At 45.0% G+C, this 21,527-nt stretch overlaps 1 protein-coding gene across 1 annotated transcript in view; it reads left to right on the top strand.

Annotated features, from left to right (window-relative positions):
• Positions 1 to 21,527, top strand: part of HMGCL (3-hydroxy-3-methylglutaryl-CoA lyase) — a 211,548-nt gene that overhangs the window by 178,551 nt on the left and 11,470 nt on the right. The window contains exons 3-6 of the mRNA XM_085648310.1: positions 1,623 to 1,730; positions 2,771 to 2,866; positions 4,284 to 4,432; positions 19,380 to 19,443. Coding sequence (XP_085504436.1) covers positions 1,623 to 1,730; positions 2,771 to 2,866; positions 4,284 to 4,432; positions 19,380 to 19,443 — 417 coding nt within the window. The remainder of the gene's footprint in view (positions 1 to 1,622; positions 1,731 to 2,770; positions 2,867 to 4,283; positions 4,433 to 19,379; positions 19,444 to 21,527) is intronic.

The following is a 21,527-nucleotide window of genomic DNA, read 5'->3' on the forward strand; positions in this document are numbered from 1 at the left end:
AGGAAAGTAAAGGCTGAGGTGAAACCAAGATCCGAGAGACCAGACTTAGAGGTAGGTGATATATTCATCATCTGCCAGGTGATCACATGATCGGGTATGTATGGCATGTATGTATGTACTCATTTGAGAGATAGGCACACACCTCTGGGTGTGGGAGTCAAGGTTGCGCCTTGTGTGTGTTTGTTGAACATTGCAGTTGGAGTCCGCTATGGATTATATGTGACTAAATGGAGACTGGTATCTGAGTTTGACATTTTAAAGGAGTAAATCATTATACTAGCCATGAGGTCACCTTTGTTAGAGAAATCCATTGCAGCGGCCCTCAGTTCCATTGACTGCACTAGGAAGGTCCATTTTTCAACTGAGGGTGTGTGGTCTTTGGGTCTTTCCATTGAAGGTGCTCGTCTGACCATTGAGGAATCCCCATCTGTTCATTATGGGGCCTAGTGAGGCGGCCCACCTGAAAACTGAGGCTACCCAGTGGTTTCATTGGGAGGTCCTAGTTGAACGCTTTGCCACTCCTGATCTCTTTAAGTGGCTTCCAGTGTCTCTATCAGCAATGTCCAGTGTCTCTGTACCCTTGTCAGAAGGCTTTTTACCCGTTTTCTGGTTTCAAGTCCCAATATTTTGTGCATGTGTGTTTTGGAACTGACAATACTTAAATGAACGATGACTCTCGCTATATAAAATGAGAGATCAAGCTCTCTCCACAGTGTCAAGTGCACATTCCCTGCTGTCCAGCTTTCAGCATCGGGGAGTACACTGACAGTTTACTCAGGACTAGTCGACACTGAATAGGAGTTAGTGACTGTCCAGGGTGTTGGACAGAACTAAGTACACAGCCAGTCAAAGCTGTTCGGAGCATTCAACTGGAACAAGTCAGCAGTTTCTGTCCAGATACATGAGCAGCACTATGTATGTGTATTTGTTTAGTGCTGTTAAGCAACATAGCAGTGTACATTGCTTGAGTGATGAGGATATGATCTGCAAATTACGTACATCAAGTGAGGATTACACAAATACATTTTAAACACATTAGATTTCATATTTCTAGGCACAAGGAAATTAAGTGGTTTGCCAGACTCACACAATGATGAGTCTAGTGCCGAAGCTGAGATTCAAACCTGAGTCACCAGCTCGAACCATAGACCACACCTCCTCGCTATGTACAATGATGAGGACTTCTGTCCAGGGCCTTCCCAGTCCTCAAATATGCTGCCAGTGTCAGCTGTTCCGCGCCTTTTGCTGTCAGTGAAATATGTTCTGAAGAGGTCTGTGCAGTAGGTCCTGTGGTCGACTTGTCTGGGTACTCAACTATTGATCTCAATCAATCAAGTAGTATTTGTATAGCATGACTAATCACCCCCAGTGGGTATCCAGGTGCTGTGCTGCGGGTATCAGTTGAAGAGCCAGGTCTTGCGTCCCTTCTTAAATTGGGCCAGAGCGGAGGTGGAGACGGAGGTTGATTCAGGCTTTGGTGGTGAGGCTGGAGAATGAGTGTCCTCCGGAGCGACTGCGGTGAATGCGTGGTATCTGAGCCTGGGCGAGGTGTGTGGAGCGGAGATTTCTAGGATGAGAATATCAATGATTTGTTTGCTTCAAACAGTTTTATTTCTTTGCAGAACATTGTCCCAACAGAGGTGAAAATACGGCTGATCGACCTCCTGTCAGAGGCTGGGATCCCCGTTATAGAGGCCACAAGCTTCGTGTCCCCCAAGTGGGTCCCGCAGGTGAGTGTTGGTGCACGTCTACAGAAAGCAGGACACAGCCAACAGGGCCCAGGGAGCGAAGAACAGCGAGTGGTGTTCAGGGCAGAGGTACCTCGGCATGGGCAGCAGGAACAAGCATCGATGTAAAGCTATCAGGAACAGAGAGACCTTCTGATTGTGCCATTCAAGGAGAAGACTTTGTTCAGGGGAAGATTCACGTGTAATGCCAGTTACAAAAGTGCTGGCGATGGGTCTTCGGAGGCCACGTGCTGTACAGGAAGATTCCCTATATTGAAGGGGGCAGGTTCCCTTCACGCAGTGTATCGTTTCTGATCTCATTCTTGGCCCTGGTTTGTCTGCACACTGTGTATTCCGTTACTCTTCCCAGCTTGAGGGTTATTTAATTTGCACACCGTATATTGTAATGCTAGTCTCTTCTTGAGTCCTCTTTGGTTTGTTCATAGTACACAAATACTTACAATTCAGTCTGAGGCTTGCCTCCTTAGTACACCATGTGTACTGTTACTGGGCCTTCTCTGAGCCCTTGGTTGTCCACTCACCCTGTTTTGTTACGAGACCCATTTGTGCTCAGAGGGTATAGTTACTCAACCTTGTCTCACCCATCATTGATTTGGACACCATGCACTGGCCCTGTTCTGAGCCCTTGATGACTTGCATACACTGCATTCTGCCAGTGGTTCCAGTCTACACCATCTTTTGTTTTCACTCACTGTATTTTGTTCCAGGTGCAGGTCTGAACCCACTTTGGTTTCTCCGGTATAGTCTGGTACTGGCACCAGTCTTTATCCTCTTTGGTTTGCGCGGTGTACTCTATTATTGTAGCGGCTATGAGCCTGGGCCCTATTTGGGTGCGTAGGGGTTTCTAATACTGGTTTACTTAGCAGCACTGTTCGGTTTGCCTGCAGTGTAGTATCCTCTTACTGCTGTTGGTTTAAGCCCTGTTTGGTTTGCACACAGTGTATTCTGCCACTGGTCCCGGATTGAGTCTTCCTTCCTGTAAGTTGGCTTCGCTACATATTTCTTCTCCTGTTCTTCTACAGATGTCGGACCAGGTGGAAGTTATGAAGGGGATCAAGAGATTTCCCAATGTTAGCTACCCAGTGCTAACCCCGAATCTAAAGGGATTCCAAGCAGCGGTAAGCTTCAATACATTTATAAACTAAGATGTGTTCCTGCAGAACCTTTTTTGAGCAAGAAGGACGGTTTGCGTGAGGCGAACACGTTCCTCCCCAGGTACAGATGAAGCTGTTGTCAAGTGTGAACGTCTAGTTGTATGTCAGATTATTGTATAGCCAAATATAGTCTGTCATAAATATTGCATTCTAAATATTCTAACAAAAATATCATCACATTGGGTATACATTTTCTGTTATTAACTAAATCGGACAATATTTTTGTAGACAATGCAAATATTGATATCTACTCATCGAGATCCTATACAGAGTTTCATGTGTAGTAGAGAGCATGTGGTAAATGACATTCCGCTAGGAGTCTCATGCCCTACTGTCTGAACACTCTCTTCGAATCATTTCTGGGTTCCAACTGAGTTCACTTGTTCATTCGGGATTGTTGGGACTATTTGAATCTTTCATGGGGAGAAGGGGAGGAGAGGCTGGAGCAAAGAGTATGAGTCTGCATCGAAATATCTGGGATCCAGGCTATTTATTAGGAGCATTTATTTGAAAGGTATTTCTAAAGCGCAATGTGTATGTCAAATGACCACACATTATTTGATGTCACCTGTGTATGGCATGTAAGTCTCTGGAGTATTTCGTGTTCTTGAAGTCCCTGTAATATATCATGTTCCCCACGCATTATTTGAGGTCACCATTGTATGTGATGTCTCCATGCTTCTCTTGAGGTCGCTGTGTGTGTCATCTAACTATACGTGTTACCAATTAGGGAGTCATTTAGAGTTTGACCGGGAAGGAGCACCACTGAAATCATTTGTCGCCTCGCCAGACTCTCGGTTCCCCTATTCTGTTTAGGGCCCAGGGAAAGGCTGGTTTCTGATGGCTGGATTCTCTATCGGCTCTGCCATTGGAAGCCTCTGATCTGACTGCCCATAGGCCATAGCGCCAACACGTCGTAGTGCCCTGCTTAGAGTGACCCGTCACTAGAATTCCCTGACCGAGTCTGGCCTACTGTGCATTAAGGTCCTGGGCAGGGAAATCGCCCATTGGCTCCTAGATGCAGAAAGAAAACTCCCTGTGGTTGGGGGTCCTTGATTTTTTTGTGTGTTTCAAGAATAAACTCCTGCACCGAGCAGGTCCCTCAAACATGGTGCCCGTTTGGCAAAGCTTCACTGCTTTAATCAAAGCCACTGCAACCACTCTCAACACTCCGCAGAGAGATGCCTGCCTGCCTAGCATGCTTGAAATGATCCCCTACATTTTGCACACAGTGTCTTTACACTTGTCATTCCTCCATAAATGGCCAAAATGATGAGTTGTGTGTGAGCTTCATGTTTTCTCTCTTCACATTATGTACATTCTGAACCTGTCTGTGGTCTCTTACTTGACGTTTAGTAATAAATATTCTGTGCAATTGCAGGTGAAGTCTGGAGCTAGTGAAGTGTCCATCTTTGGAGCAGCCTCTGAGCTCTTCAGTAAGAAAAATATCAACTGTTCCATTGATGAAAGTTTACAGAGATTCCAGGAAATCATGAAGGCATCAAAAGAAGCCAGCATTCCAGTGCGGGGGTGAGATATGCACATAACCCAATATTCCTCTACAAGAGTGTATGCACAAAGCTGATCCTTCACTTTATTATAAATCTTTAGGTGCCCCTCCAGTGTCCCTGTTTATAACACAGAGATCACTTAAATCGACAATGGGTCTGAATTTAATGGGAAAGTGAGTGACTGGGCTCGGTTGAATTTGAAACCCAGGACAGTGTAATTCTGAGTTAGACCAGTCACTGTAGCTAGAAAGCATGTTATCTCTGTCCTTTCCTTTGTTTGGCTCTTTTATAATTTAGGCGTCATTTCTATCTAATACCTTATGGTGTGCAATTATGAATATATCTATAATCAAATTTTGTAGACTGGCTCTCTGTCATACTGAGACCCTTGGGAGCAAGCTGTTCTTATAAACCGGTATTATCAACATATAGCTCGCCACATTACATTTCAGAGAGATCCCCATCTCCTAATAAAAATGAGGAGGTAGTTAAGGAGGAGAAAGCTTCACTCTTTTTAAAAAGCACTGTCCAAAAATTTGGCCACAAAAGGATACATTCGGTAAAGACTTTTTGTTTTGACTATCAAATACTTTTTTGTGTACATGTACGGACTTCTGGTAGTTAAAGTTTGGTGTTTATTCGTACAAGTATCCTATTTTTTTTTCCTCTTTGAGTTTGATTATTACTAGTTATAGTAAAAGTCATTAGTTTGCTGGTTTCGTGAGCAGAGATTCTTACAGATTTAAGTGGTGCCAGTGCTTTCAAATTATGATTATTAGATTATTTAACAAGCATTTGCAATGCAATCGGTCTCGCCTTTGGGACCTTTTATGTATTTAGCTATGCAGCACATTGGGCTGGGTGCTGAAACATCTACTGTTCTTTAACATGGAGGGAAAGTAGGCACCCAGCTGTTTGACACACCAGGTATGGGAACACATGTAGAGAAATATTGCCTTTAAGTGGGAAATGGTATAGTCCAAAGCTCTGTTTTTAATATAAAATCAGGGCCGTTGGTGGTCACAGCACTGAAAATACAAGATTTAAAAACAATATTGTTGTCTACTGGTGCTCGTGGAAGACAATTTCTATGAACTGGAGTCTAGAGAATGCTAAATGATTCTGGTATTGTACTGACCTCTGCTGGTCGTTTTCTATCAAGAAAGTTAAATAGAGGCAGTTGGCCGAATTTTTTTTTTTTTAAAGTCTCTCAGCAGGAAGCAATTCTGGTATTTTACTGACCTTTGCTGGTCGTTTTCTATTAAGACAGTTAAATAGAGGCAGTTGAACAGAAAAAAAAGTCCCTAGGTGGAAGCAGACAATTCCTAGGGCTGATCTCCAGAGCCCACAAAGTACATACACATATAAGTATATAATAAGTGTATACTAAAGTATATACAAGAGGTCTCGAATGCTCGACCTAAAAATGTAGACCATCTGTAGCGTTTGAAGACAGGAAAGGATTAGTCATCACTGGAAGTCTCAGACATGACCACTTTGCAAGAGCAGGACTATTTACTAATGACATGGCCCTTCCTAGTACTGGTTAAAAAGGGCCTGTGACCCGAGAAACATATAAACGTCAGTCACTGAGAACTGCTTACAATCAAGACCTTTAATTGGTAAAGACTGAGAGTTCATCAGGGTGACTACTTCAGCACTATTAACGGGAAAGCAAGAATTTTCAGCATTTGGTTGCACTTCTGTGAGAGGGGAGGCATAATTCTGTGATAAAGAACAGATCAAGGTGTATTACTAAAACAAAGTTTGGTACGAGGACTTTTTTTTTTACCTGTGACCTAGTATTGACGAGGGTGACCCAAAGGCCGGTTGAAGGTCGAGGTTTTGGTTTGTCTGAGATTAGACTTAATTTTTCTTAACACTGTAGACTCGAATAGGCTTTTTTCTTAATGGTGGAAATTGTAGAGATGTGAGAGGGAAAACTTCAAAAGTAGCTCAGAGCATTTTAATCTCTTGTGGAGTAGCTGGGAAAGGCAAGCAGGAGGTCGATGGGTTCAGACACACTACCACTGCCATTTAAGAAAATTCCCAGTCGTGCACTAAGGTAACATGATGAGGGGAAGAGTTTTGCCTCATGCTATAAAAAATCACAAGCATTGGCACAGGCAGTAGGTCTCCTGTCTTAGGGGATGTTTGATAATAGTTGGGTGATTTTGTGTGTGTTGCCTCCAGCTGTCATACAAAGGAAATAGCAAAATATCGTAACATCTTGGGCTACAACCATATGGAAGCTGGTGGTATGGTCCCTTTGTTCTTCAGATTATACCAGCAGAGTTAAAGTGCACACTCAATAGAAGAGTTTTCTGCAAAGGAGTGGAGAAGATTGTATTATGGTGAATCTAAAAGGCATAAACCGCAAAACATTGTGTTATAGATAATTTTGACAAAGAGACAGCTTTTTGTTGCATCTTTAGGAAAGCCTGTGTGTCTGTATGTGAAAGTCATACATCCAACAATATGTTATCAAGATGGCGAAGTAAAACGAATGAATGGGCAAGGGTGATTAGTGAATATCACGTTGTCAGGCTAAGGCCTCCAAACAGTTCACACTCTCTAAAAAAAAAATGACATAAATCAGCAATTGAAATGCATTGCGTCAGCAAAGTCAATACATTAAAGATCACTCAATGGTTCTTAATTGCAGACTATATCTCATCTACAGTCTAACAAAGAACTACTGGGTGGCCCATTAACAAAACTAAGTGAGAACACAAATGGGAAAATCCACAAAATGCCATGGCCTTGATGGACAGCCCATCCAAGGAATGGCAAACACATGAAAGTCCATGCTCCCTCTCTGTATTTCTTATTGTATATTTAGAAAAATTGATTGACATGAGATCATTGGACCTTTAAGATGTATTTAGCCATACCTAAATAGGCTAGCTGAGCAAGAGCTTGGAGGGTGACGGAGACCTGGTAATATACTGCCAAGAAAAACAGTTTAAGCCTTCCTTCTGATGAATACTTTAAACATTCCTCACCTTTTGTATATTTCCCAGGCATCAGACTGGTTTCGTAATTTTTCAAGCAGTACCCCTGAGTGTCCGTAGGTGGCCTTGTACAGCGCTGCACTGATGTCGTTGCCATGCAGAAAGGAATTGTGGAGTTGCATATAAGCAACTCCCAAGCATGCTGATATCAGTTCCTTTCTTTCCACGGACACGGATCCGGAAGTAACCCTCATCTCTTCACAAGATTAATTCCTCACACCAGCTTCGCGGCATACGTCAATCTTGGTGCCACAACCCACACTAGACTAGAGAACATCAACTTGAGATGACCCATAATGCTGTTTGACTCTGTGCTGACTCTGCGTTGACTTTGATCGAGCCCCCACCCTGGTCATCAGCCTTTCAACAACCCATCGGACACTTTGCCCTTACCTCAACGAAGGGCCCAGATCATTCACAGTCTTTTTGGCACTGACTGATAATGATCACTTGATGAATGAGATTAGTTTGCTCAACCATACACCGAAGAGAATTGGTATGATGAGTTACAAGATGACGGTGGACTGGATACTTCTTCAGACACTGGACTGGTCTTTCCACCTGGGCCAGCTAATGAGGAAAGTCCCTTCTTCCCAGTAATAAGGCAAAGGACAGCTGAGGTTCTTGACCCCCAATTTCCTACGAAAGAAGTGAAAACTAATGTTTTCACTGAAGTCCTTCAGTTCTCATCCCGGACAGATCCCTACTGAAACCCTACTGCCTTTTAAGGAGCCCTCATGGACACCCTTCTTGAAATATGACCAAAGCCATGTTACGGACCATAGGTAAACAAGCAGATAACAAGGCGTTATCGCCCTGCCTCAGGTGTTCCAACTTTCCTAACGCAGCACCCGACCCATGAAAGCTTGGTAGAGCAAGCATCCACGAGTAGGGTCAACCCAAACACCTTCCCTACCACCTCACCGGATAGAGAGCCAAAGCTCCTTAAAAACTTTGGAAAACATATGTTCTCCACCAGTCTGGTATTAAGGTCTGTCAAAGCCAGCTGCCGGTTGGGTTGATATACTCATGTTCTTTTGGGTTCTGTCACTCAGCTACAGCTACTACCTTCTGTACTGGAGGACTTGCGCCCCACTCTTACTGAAGCCATTCGGGTTGATTGCGAAGCGCCAAAAATTCACAAATCACTGTGGGTTAGATACTACAGATTGCCTTGGTAAGGCAATTGCCATCATTGTGACACTAAGGAGACTTTCCTGGATTATATTGATGGGTTTCTCAGGGGATGTCCAATCCCTAATGGACATGACCCTTCAATAGCTCTAGCCTATTCTTGGAGAAAGCAGACTCGGTCCTCGAGCACTTTAAAGACAAAAGGGCCACAATGCACTTCTTAGGTCTGTCTGCTCCAGTGCTTCAGTTGTAGTTGCAATTTCACCCCCTCTGTGGTTATGGTAGTGGCTGTCAAGACCACCAGACATATCTGTGTGGCTTGCTCTGCAGACCCTACAGCATTTTCATGGCCACAGCACCCACAGACAACTTGGACAGCAGAGGCAGCAAGCAGCCTAATCCCCAGCCTCACCAGCTGCAAAACCACTTTATTGGGTCCTTCTAAATACACAGCCCACCCTCTCGGAGGCAGGAGCCAGCCTTTTCGCCAAGGGTGGCAAGCAATCACTTCGGACAAGTGGGTTCTGCAAATTGTCCGATGGGCATATGCCCTCCTGTTTATTTCCACTCCACTGCATCTTCCATCACCCTCATGACAGCAGACGGAGGACATCTGTCCATTTTACAGTAGGAACGGCAGGTCCTTTGGGCCAAAGGAGCCATAGAAAGAGTGCTGGCTTCAGACGTGGGAACTGGTTGTTACTCTTGCTACATTCTGGTGCCAAAGAAGGACTGAGGCCTTCCTTCTATTTTATACCTTTACCCTTTCTGAGAAATGACAAATTCAAGATGCTCACCCTATCTCAAGTCTTGTCTGCCCTTGACCCTGGAGACTGGATGGTAGCGTTGAACTTGCAGGATGCTTATTTCCACATCACAGTCCTGAAGGCCCACCACTGTTACCCATAGTTCACAGGAGAGTGGGAGCACTTTCAGTTTGTGTGTTTCCCTGTGGTGTCATAAGTGCCCCTCTGGTGTTGACAAAAGTGATGGCGATTGTTGCAGCTTATCTACGGAGGTTGGGGGTACCAGTTTTCACCTACCTCAACAACTGGCTGTTGAAGGAGGGCTTGCCCAGGCAGTAGTCACCCACCTCCAGACTATGGCGAACCTTTTAACATCCTCACTATAAATGTGCTGAAATCACTCCTTTAAAGATGCCCCTTTCATCAGAGATTTCCTGGACACCGTGCTATTTTGTGCTTTTCCCCCTGCAGCGAGAGTCCAGTACATTTGGGTTCTGATCCAGGTGTTTCAGCATCTGCCTTAGCTCTCGGTACGAATGACATTGAGGCTGCTGGGACAGATGGACTCCTATATCCTGCTGGTCAAACAAACCAGGTGGTATATGCGGGTTCTGCAATGGGATCCAAAGTCCCAGTGAGCACAGCATCAGGGGATGTCTCGGACTATGTCCATGTTTTGGAGGAGAATGCAAAAGATCTGCATTGGTGGCTGCTGGATCATGGTTGTGTCAGGAGCAGAACCTTCTCCCTACCACAACCTGAGGTAACAGTGGTGATCTATGCATTGCTTCTGGGTTGGGGTGGACATCTGAGACAGGTGTAGATCAGAGTCATCTGGTCTCCAGCAGAGTCCGGGCTCTACATTTATATCCTGGAGTTGTGGGTCATTTGATTGGTGTTGAAAGCCTTTCTTCCAGCCAAGAGAAGCTGGTGCAGGTGCTCACGGACAACACCAACCCCATGTGGTACTGCAACAAGCGGGAGGGGTGGGGTTGTGGACCCTGTGTCAGGAGGCGCTGTGCCTCTGAAAATGGCTTGAACACCAGGGGATTTTCCTGGTGTCACACCACTTGGTGGTATCTTTGATCGCCATGGAGGACAAACTCGGCTACTGATGCCAAGCAGATCACAAATGGCAGCTACACCGGGGGTGGCTCAAGGCCTCTCCCCTGTAAATACACCTTGCTTTGATCTCTTCCACTGTAGAGAATGCGCAATATCATAATTTTTACACATTGGAGTTCCCATGACAGCTCTCTCTCAGAGACTCATTCTTCTTAGAGTGGAGCTCAGGCTGATGTATGCCTTTCTGCCTCTACCTCTCCAGCCCATAGTTCTAAAGAAGATCAGGAACGACGGGGCACAAGTCATCCTCATGGCACCCGATTGGGCAAGAAGAGTGGAGTACCCAAAAGTCCTGGGCATGAGCGTCTGTCCTCTGATCAAGCTGCTGCTTTAGGATGATCTTCTGTTGCAGCAGCAGGGCGGGATGTTTCACCCGGGCCTACTCAATCTTCATCCCCATGCTTGGAAGGAGTTGATGCCATTCTAGCAATCAGGCATCCTGTCACAAAATCAGTATAGGCCTGATTTTGGGACAGGTTCGTTGTTTGGGGCGGTACTTGGCAGATTGACCCACTTCAAGCCAAACTATCTGAAGTGTTGCTGTTTGTCTTGTCGCTAGCCTAGCAAGGCCTTTCTTTGGGCATCGTTAGTTTATTTGTTGACTCTTTCAGCTTTTTTTGGTTACAGCCCTCTGTGTGATGAAGTTATTTTTTTTCTCGAAAGGACTGCAGCATTATTCCCAACCAAAACTCTTTATCATGCCTCAGTAGAACTTGAATATAGTTCTCACATTCCTAGTGTGTAAACCCTTCGAACCAGTGCACCACTGTCCATTACGGCTTCTCACTTTAAAGACCGTTTTCCTCATTGCCATACAGTCAACAAGGTGTGCGAATGAACTACAATCTTTCTCTGACAACCCACCATATACAACAGACAAGCTGGTGTTGAGAACCCAAGTCTCTTTTCTACTGAAAGCGGTCACTCCTTTTCATGTCACCCTCCCAGCATGCATCACTCCACCTTTCCCCTCTAATTCGGAGGAGAGATTGCATTGGCTGGTAGCAAAAGCGCTCTTGGCTTCTACACTGATCGTACCAGGGAACATAGTGTGGACGATCAGCACTTCGTTAGATCACTGGAACGGAGACCAGCAGAGCAGTGCAGAAAAGGACCATTCCTTGCTGGATCATTCTCTGAATCAATATCTCCTATATACTATCTAAGTAGCAGCCCCCCAAAGGTTGCATGCTAATTCCACCAGAGCAAAAGCTGCTACCATTGTGCTGGTACGTGGAGTGGTTTATTACTATTTTTATTTGACAAGCTGCTACTTGGCCAACGTTCACAAAGCTTTATTGTCTGGACAGCCAAGTTTGATGAGAGGAGCAATTCACCCACTCGGTCCCGCAGGACTTTTTGGTTTGAGACAGTTCACAGACCCACCGCCTGGGAGGTACTGTTTTGGTATCTATTGTAAAGATGAGGAATCCGCAATTAAGAGTATTCATCAGAAGAACAAGTTACTTGCCTTCGGTAACGCTGTTTCTGGTGAATACTGATATCTAACTGTAGATTTCTCACCGACCCTCCAAAAAGGTCCGAAGTCTAGACAACTTTACACTGGTCAAGACCAATCTGCTGTTGGGCTCTGTGTCTGGGGACACGGACAGCTTAGAAAGCAACTGACAGCAGCTTGCTTGAGTGGTACTTATATATGACTGTGCTCGTTACTTCTGGAGCGGAACAACAGCAGCATAGAGGCGCACGACACCACCTACCGGCATGCAGGGGTACTGCTTGAAAACTTTCAGATTCAGTCTGACTCCTGGAGAATAGTCAAAAGGTAAGGAATCTTTTCTTGGAGTATACACCAGAAAAAGTGTTACCGAAGGTACGTAAACTTGTTCTTCTAGTATATTACTAGTCCCCAGATATGAAATAGAAAGCAAGTTTAAAAAGAAGAATGTGGAGGCAGAATCCTCCTAAACACAAAGCGCCTACTTGAAAAACTAAAACAGGGGGCCAAATAAATTACATACTTCTGGAAACAAGCAACTGACATTTGAAAAGTGCAAACCACTATTTAATAAAAAATATTCTATGCCAAATATCAAAGTATAGGGCAAGCTGCGAACACGTTATAACTCTATTTATCTCACTTAAAAGGGTATTATACTCTAAGTTGTATCCCTTGATGGTCTCTCAAAAGTGAGGGGAAAAAAAAACAAGTTTTGGGGATTTCTCCGTACGATAGAAAACTCCAAGAGCGTCAGCATCTTATAAAGGAGCTTCATGTCATGCCAGATCTTGCACAAATTCTGCAAAATCTTGAATTGTGATTTATTTTAGGGCTTTGAACCTGGGAAGTGGCCAGCAACAATTTAGAACTGATTGGGTTAAATACTCCTATCAGCACCTGTACGGCGCAATAAGAAATTGGTTCATGTGTTCTGATGATTATAATATCTTTGAAATCTGGTCTAGCCAAGACCCTTCTTCCAAGATGAAGTCCTTTTCTGCCTTGATACTTCTATTGTTCCTCCACCTATATTTTCCAGTACGAGTTTCCATCCTATCCCCGGCCCGGGCCATTCTTTATGCATTCTTTTGTAAGGGTAACATGACCAGCTACTCTTCAGCAAGGGAAACCGTGTAGGGTCCATCCCTGACACGTCCCTGTAATATATGTACACAGCATGTAATGCCTTGGGAGGTGGGATACGTGCTCGGACTGTAATTCTGGCGGAGTCTGAGAAATGTTACTGGCCTATTTTTTACATTTGGAGAGTAAAATATGTGTTGGGTCTGTTCTGATATGCAGTGATATGAGGCCTGTCGTGCCTGTGAAGGGCCAGCTATGCCCATGGCAAGTCCTAAGATCTCCAGTGTGAGGAGGAGCCTTGCAGAGCCAGTCGTACAGCATCCCCTCTGAGAGAGAATGAGATAGATACACAAGACCATTTAGACCTCTCCGCTGTTAACATGTGAAAGATGCACATGTCCAGGCATCCTTATGTTATGCTGAGACAGTCACTTGACTGGACGTCAAAAGCCTGACTTGCCCTGACAACAGTTTATTACAAGGATAATCCAGCACTATTTCGTTTACATCTGGGTTTGAAATTGGAGCAACTTGGTAACATGGGGAGGGATGACTTTGTTGCACTAGCAGTGGCGGCTCCCTCATTGGGGCGTTGCCCCACTGCTTTCTCGCAGTGCGAGAAGGCAGAAACATAAACGGTATAAACTACCATTTATGTTTCTGCCTTCTCGCATTGCGAGAAAGCAGAAGTGCCTCTGTGCCTGATTGGGGGCGGAGGGGGTGGGCGGTCCTGCTCGGGGGCCGGGGGGAGTGGCTTACCCACTGTTGTGGGTACTGACTCTTTGGTCAGCCCTGAGCCGACCAAACAGTCAGCACCCACAACAGTGGGTAAGCCACTCCCCCCGGCCCTCGAGCAGGACCGCCCACTCTCCGTCTTTCTCTATGCAGAGAAAACGTCCCGGCTGGGGCGCTAGTCTGCTGCGCCCCAGCCCCTCCCCCCCTTCCCCCCCCTCCGTCGAGCATGCCGGCCGCCGCTGGTTACTATGTGGTTATGGAAAATAACCACAGTGCCAATTGAACAAAGTTTTTCACAGTGAATATGAAGTACTTAATGACATATTTACGTCTCTTGCTGACGACATATATGTTTACTTCTATTGTGGCACTTTAAATATTCTTTCACTGCGTAATGAAAACTGTTGAGAGTGACTTTAAAATATAGAAAGAAAGGTCTTCCAAAGACTTTCACAATGCCCATTTAAAATCAATTACCAATCGCTCAAAGTACGCGAACTATTTAAAGGAGAATATTTACACTCACCTAAAAATATTCACCATCATGTCCAGAGATCTTTAATTTGCTTTCGAAGCATTGTATTTCAATTTTGATCTACTCGTCTCAGTTGCTATATTTCTAATCATATTGTCACACTATAGAGAACTGAAAAACACGTGAAAACGTAGGCAATATTTGAAAGTTGTGAAGATTTTTATTTTTTTCTATTATTTGATTTATTGTGATTTTTGTAAAGTGCTACATACCAGTGCCCATATTGTGATACATTCTGAGCATATTGTCAACTTTTATACATCGCTAAATCATACAAATAATAGTGCATTATTGGACCGAATTGAGATACATTTAGCTAGATAAAGGGGTCAGCGTGTAAGAGAGCGAGAAAGCAGAGTCAGTAGAGCAAGTGGAAGAGAAATGTAAAGAGAAAAAAGGTTAAAGAAAGAGAAAAGGGTGAATGAGAGAGAGTAAATGGGAGAGAGAGAGACTATGGGGAGAAAGAGGCACAATGTGTGAGAGAGAGGAGGACAGATACAGTGAGAGAGAACGGCAGACAGAGGGAGAGAGGCAGAGAGGGATAAAGATAACAGAAAGATAACGACAGGGAACGAGACTGGGAGAAAGGAAGAGACAGAGAGCCGCAGAGAGACTCTTCCGAGCGTCATTCAATCAAATGGCAATTCTTTGGGGCTGGGCGCCTAGATGGTACTTCTTGTCTCATGTATTCACCAAGCGTATTGCAGGCTTCCTTGCATCTATAGTTGATAAGAAGAGAAAAGAGGATCCCCGATAACACTGTGACAGAGAGACCCTATGACAGAGAGACACAACAGCAAGATAACAGGTGAAGATAACAAGATATGTATACAGATAATAATACAGAATATTAGCTTTAGCAGGTAATTGAGTTTGCTCAAGCATGTAGATGTCACGGGCATATAGGGAAAGCAAGAAACAAAATGTTTAATCGCTGTACAAATGAGCTCTTGCAACGTGAGCTAATGTGTATTCCAATACAAAACCATTTTGCATCGTAATTTGTTGACAGTGAGTGAGCAGTGTGCAATGGCCTTGGGTTTGAAAGATAAACCTGGAGGATGTGAAAGAAATATGGTGACACACACGTTTAGGTTTTTTTTGCACGTTACACACATATTTTACATCATTTTAGTTTTAGAAACACGACCACGTAAGCTCGGAGCAGAGGGCGGCAAGACCTTGGTTATACTGAATAAGCAGCTACCTTTGTTGTTCTAAGACATCTCTTTATTAATGTAGTAACTGCACTTTCACAATTGCTTTAGTAACCTTCCTGCTTCCTCAAATTTACTGCAAAATGCACCATTTGTCCACTCTTTTTATAAAATTCCCCCCCCCCCCTCCGCCCCCAACCCTCTGTAGGTTGTTCGGGCTCGCTCCCTCGCTCGCCACAATTCACTACGACAATCATTTTACGCCTCACCACTTTCAAATGTCACCAGCCGCCACTGTGCACTAGGTACAGTATTTTGGCGTCACTGAGAGTGGTGTTTCGCAGGACTGGGTGGAGCATCTTTAAGGAGCTGGCACACAATCAACAGCAACCCTAGCCAACATTACTTTAATTACTGCATGCATGACTCTGAAATCCTGAAGCTGCTCGACCTGCCAGCAGTGCGTGATACCGTAGATGCCAAACCCTAATTGAGCATCTGAGCGACTGGGCCATGGTCCCTAAATCAGCCCGACAAGGGTGCCGATTATTATTATATGACCACAGCCATAAGAGTCGACAAGGTTTCTATTTTTCGTCTGCCTGGCTACATTAGTGCTCATCTGTGATCACCATCTATGATCCCAAATGTACATGGATGACATTGAGTTTCAAATCTATCTGGGTGATAAAGTGGAATGCGTAAACATCATAGCCAACTGCCTGAGACAAATACCACTGTATGCTGGAGAGCAACATGGGCCTATATCGCATAAAATATCATATTTTGATCATTGATTACTACAGCCTTATAAAGGCCCGCTGCATCGTTAAAGGCCCGAGCCGAAGGCGAGGGACTTTAACAAAGCAGCGGGACTTTAAAAGCCGGTATAGCCCGCTACGAAGGGCTATAAGGCTATTAGAACATTGTGCCACTAGAGGGCAGAATGTTCTAACAAATAAAATAAAGCCTTCAGGGAGCGCAAGGGCATTCAAATCCCCTCAGGCTCCCTCCCTGAAGCCTTTGTTCACAGCCAGAGCTGTGAACAAAGAAACATTGGAATGTTGGAGCTCCGGGCTTATACCAGCCATTATAAGCCCGGAGCACTCCATTGTTTTCAATGGAGCTTCCAGCATTCCAATGTTCTAATATTTTGTAACCACTCTTTCTTTCCTCAAGCCATACAAACTGGCACCGATTTTGCCTCCATCCCCCCAAGCCTTGTCTACTATCTCAAATAAAACTAACCAAAAACCCGGAAGTGTGATTCAGTCCAGAGTCTTGCTTCACCAACCAGATCACAGCAATCACAAGGTATACCAGAGTACAGCTGATGACTCCTGATCCTTCTGCTGAAACACTGCATTAAGCTATGCCAGAGTGCGATAGAAAGAGCTTCAGAATCTACAGAATGAGCTGCGAGACTCCTTGCATTTGAAAAAGTCTAGCTGCATCACCCGTGCTCTTAAAGAATTCTATTGGCACCTAGAAATGCAAAGCCTCAATTTCAAACCATTTGTGCAATATATAAATACTTCGTGGAAAAAGTAAAAAAAAATCTGGCAGAAGCTGGTTACCCCTGTCCACAACCTTAAATCTGGGATAGAAAGCTGATCACCCAAGCTACATTCCACCAAAAAAAGCAGGGAGTAACACCTGGCAGGTATTGAATCTCCAGCTGTGAAATCTCCATTAGCCGACTGGCCTTCAAGCAAACTTTGATGGCCACCCCTTTTTTGCGTCCTCCACTGCCCACACTATGCCTTCTTCAACGAGAAGGAGCCAGGCCCCTCAGACCGGAAGGAGAGCAGTGGTCCTGTTCATACTCTGATAATAGTAATAATAATTCCACATTTGTAAAGCACAAACTTATCTCCCCTATGGGTATCCAGGCACTGGGGGGCCCTCGGGGAGATTAAGTGAGCTATTGCCCAGAGTCGCATGATGCTGATCTGAGCTGGCGCTGGGGATCGAACTGTGAGCCTCGCGCATCGGAGTTAGCCTCTCTGGCTCCTGCGCCACACCTGTCCCTCTCCCTCTGATAATTATGTAAAATGGCAAATACACCTCCCAGACAGCTCGCAGTCTGGTTTGAAGTACCGACGGACAGAGCGGTGCCTCTATCTCCGAGCAGTCAGCCGGGTGAGGTGAGGCTTTTCTCCCACAAAAAGTTGGGAAAGAAGACATAGTTCTTACATCCAAGCACGAGGTGGCTTGTCCGGTAGGGTGGCCATTGCACAGTCTTACCCGATTACTGTACTTGGATTTTTTTAGTACTATTTTTCACGATTCCATGCACTAAATGTTTCTATCCTGCAGTAGCCGCTATCTCCACTACATCTAGGTCCTGAAGAAAGCCGGGTCAGTTGACCAATTCAGCTGAAACATGTCGACTTAGCCAGGAAATAGTCAATTTTTTCAAGACTATTTGTTTTTTTTAAATATGACACCTGGACAATTCCAAAAACAATAGCCATTTTTAACTCACATTTACACTAGAGCACTGCACATCACTAGGGTCTCCATAGTTTGTGCATACACCTTGGCAGGAGCCCCCTTTTTCTGAGGAGTATCAAGGTAGGCACCCAGCAGGGCCTGTCGGCTCGAAACTGTGGCCCCAGACCTTGACCTCCTAGAGTCTCAGATGACGAAGCTCCGCCAGTAAGGGTGGGCTGATGGACTCTTAACTCCTGCTAGGCAATGAGCAAACTATCTGAGGAGGTTTTTCTAACATTCTTTCACAGCGTCTAGTGGCTTGCTGTTCTTTATGAACGGACTGAGCATCTCCCGTTAGTTGTTGAAATACATGGAGACAACATAGGATTGTCGCCATATATTATTTCTCATAAAAGTAATATTTACCCCCTTGTATTCTTCTGTTTAGAGCATGCAAAGGCTACAGTTAGCTCGACCTGATCTTCTATTTGCTACATAAAGTAGTTTGTATATGAATAAATTCACATTAGTCTGTGTAATATGGGTCCTTAGATAATGTGTAACCTTATGACCTGATCAGCACCTTTTTGTTTCACGTGAAATACAATGTGTGGAATGATGAGAACAATCTCATTTTTCTGAGAATGTTCTTTTTAACTTGTACTAAATGTGGATAACCTGATGCAATCTTTATTCAGTTGTCATTGACTCCAAATTGTTACGTATTCATGTTGGAGGGGCACATGAATTATTTTCAAAGCATAATTGTGAGACTGTCCTCTTCACTGCTTCCTGTGGGTCGCCCAAAATCAGAATAGAACATGCCCATCACTCCTAACTAACCCACACTGCTCTCGCACTATTCTTTGCTGTTTCGTTCAGACAGGTCCCACTGTGATGTAATAAGCATATCTTTATTAAGTAAATGTTAGTTTCACCAAAGAATAAATAAAGTGGAAGGTGGGCACGATGGAAATAGTAAATGGAAGGATTATGTCAATTGCTAATTAATAGCGGGAAGGATAATGATGGGCGGTAAGCACCAAAGGGCCTGTTCACAAAGGCATTTGGAGTATGTAAGGTAGAACTCCTGTAGTACTCTTTTAGGTACTCTTACATGACTTTGTGAATTGACCTCAAAACATCTAAAATGGAAATGAAGTGGGGATATTCCGAGAATATTCATATTCAGTTAGAAAAAATAGCAAGGCTGGCACCCTCTTAACACTTTTAATAATAGGAAGTTGGATGTTTCGGGGTTGAATCACAAAGTCGTTTAAGAGTACCCAAAAGAGTACTCCTGTAGTAATACCTTTGTTACGCATAAATACTTTAGTGAATTGGCCCCCAGATTGTGGCACCACATGTCTGGTTTCTTCTGACATCAGTGTGGGTATCCCTACAGTTCATATGCTACACATTCTTACATTAAGCTCCAGCCACTGCGATCACACGCGCCATGTGTTTTGATGTTAAATAGTCTGTGCTGACTGCTTTCGTGTCACTCATTCTGAGTATAAAACTCCATTTCTCCTGCAGGTATGTCTCGTGTGTCCTCGGGTGTCCATATGAAGGAAAGGTCGCTCCTGACAAGGTAGCAGAGGTGAGCACTCCCTCGGATGATCTGTTGCTTGTATATCTCATGAGTTCTCGCTGGTTTTATTCCATTTCAGTGGGACTTCCACTTTTTTTCAGTTGGAACTCTTGGGTACAGCTGAACACAATGTTCTGACTGTCTTGAACTTATGATCCTTTTTGGGATGAATATGCTACCTTCAACCAAACCTATAGTAGGATACAATTCATAGCCCTTGACACTTGGGGCATGGCAGAACAATCAAAGGTGTCATTTAGAGCTTGACAGGGCAGGTGACCTGCCATAAAGTGGGAGTGCACACTTCCCCATCAAACTTGTGGTTCTGCTGCCTCAATTAGAGGGGAGGAACTGAAGATTTGCCACCCGGGATGCCCCCGCTCTCTCTATCACCAGAAACCTTGACCTGGTGGCCGATCCTTCACAGAGCCACCAGGACATAGGGATACTTCCCTGACAATTTCCTCTTGCCACAACATGTGCCGTACTGCAGCACTCACAAAGTGCCTTTGCACTTTTTTGGATCTATCTCACCAAAGTTCCAGTGCCACATGTCCATAATGCCAGTTTCCATTCTGTTACCCAGTAGTCTGATGCATGTAGCCCTTTGGACACAACATTACCCAAACCCACTCCCCACTGTATTCCTCTCTTATCATTTCAGTTCCCAACCCACCCATATCTAATAAGTCACTCCTGAAGGCCAACGTATAACTGTGTGCCCCTTTTTGTCCTCTTTTTTTACCCACCACCCACACTGTTTTCTTCATATCTTACCTGCTGGCACTCTTCACCTTTGCCCTCCATCACATCAGTCTTATCCTAACTTTATCCCTATATGCATCCTATGACTTGCACCTTTCTTCCCGTTGCACACATCAACTTCTCCAAGCCACCTCCCGGTCCCCATATAGCCCTAATCGCCAATGGCTCCTACTAGTATTCTGACCTTACACTCTCATCTCTCTACTTGTTCCCCACACCTCAAAACATTTGCAGATGTGACTGTACCCTACTTCTCCTCTTACCTACACTCACCATCTCACACATCCCACTGTCATCATTGATACTTCTGCCTTGTGAATTCCGCCTTCACTTGGGCCGCCCTGACCACACTGTCACCTCAGGCGGACGCATTTGAGCAGCGCCCTCTCTGCCAGTTCACTGGCTTTGCATCCCACTATGTCCTTATCTGTCTTTTAGGTCTGAGGCACCACTCCCCATCTCTCCTGCTTTTTTCTTCCTCCCACTCAGGCCACATCTGACATACTCCCAACTGGGTCTCCTAAAACCCCAGCTTTCACCCTACCTTCTATCCATCGCCCACTCTCCTTCTGCCCCTCTCCCTTTTTTCTCCTACCTCACCACATACACTAGGCCTCGCTGCCTGTGCCCACTGCACAGGTCTATTACCCCTTTCCCCAGCCACAACTCCCCTTAATCCATCAGATCTACCCCTCCCTCATCCCATTGCCTGCCCTCATCTTGGTAGCACAACAATACGTATATCCTCCCTACAAAGTCCTGCTCCCTCTTCTCCTCCACTCCTCTTTCATTTCTAATAACAGCAACATAGACCCTACACAACATATCTTGCCCAAGCTGGACACGTTCCTTGCCTTGTAATTGTAATGTGTATTTATATAGCGCTTACCCCCTCTGAAGAGGCGTTGAAGCGCTTTTGGACTACTGTACCTGAAAAACCCATTTGCAGGGATCGGACCACTCTCGATCACCGAACCGCTCCCCTGAAGACTCGTCATCCAGGTCCCGTTGCACCACTCTGATTCCGCTGAGAGGGCACAAGGTCACTGCACCTCCAGGACCCGCTCCCAAAGTCATTTGGCAGAGCTGACATCCAATTCCGCCCTGCCCCACGACAGCCGGCATTTCTCGGACCCGGTGATTCTCTTGCTCTTATTCAGAAGTTCCAGGAGGCTATGATGCACCTGTTTGCGCAATTGACCTCCTCTGGAGCACCTTTGGGGCCCATGGGTTGAGAGGTCTCCCAGCTGGGGCCATGCAGACCGGACCTCCTTCTGTGCCAGTTGGGCCCTGTGGGTCAGTTCTCGGATCCGTGCTGACGCCGGCAC

The sequence above is a fragment of the Triturus cristatus genome, chromosome 3_2 (assembly GCF_964204655.1).
Source record: "Triturus cristatus chromosome 3_2, aTriCri1.1, whole genome shotgun sequence".
Taxonomy (NCBI): Eukaryota; Metazoa; Chordata; class Amphibia; order Caudata; family Salamandridae; genus Triturus; species Triturus cristatus.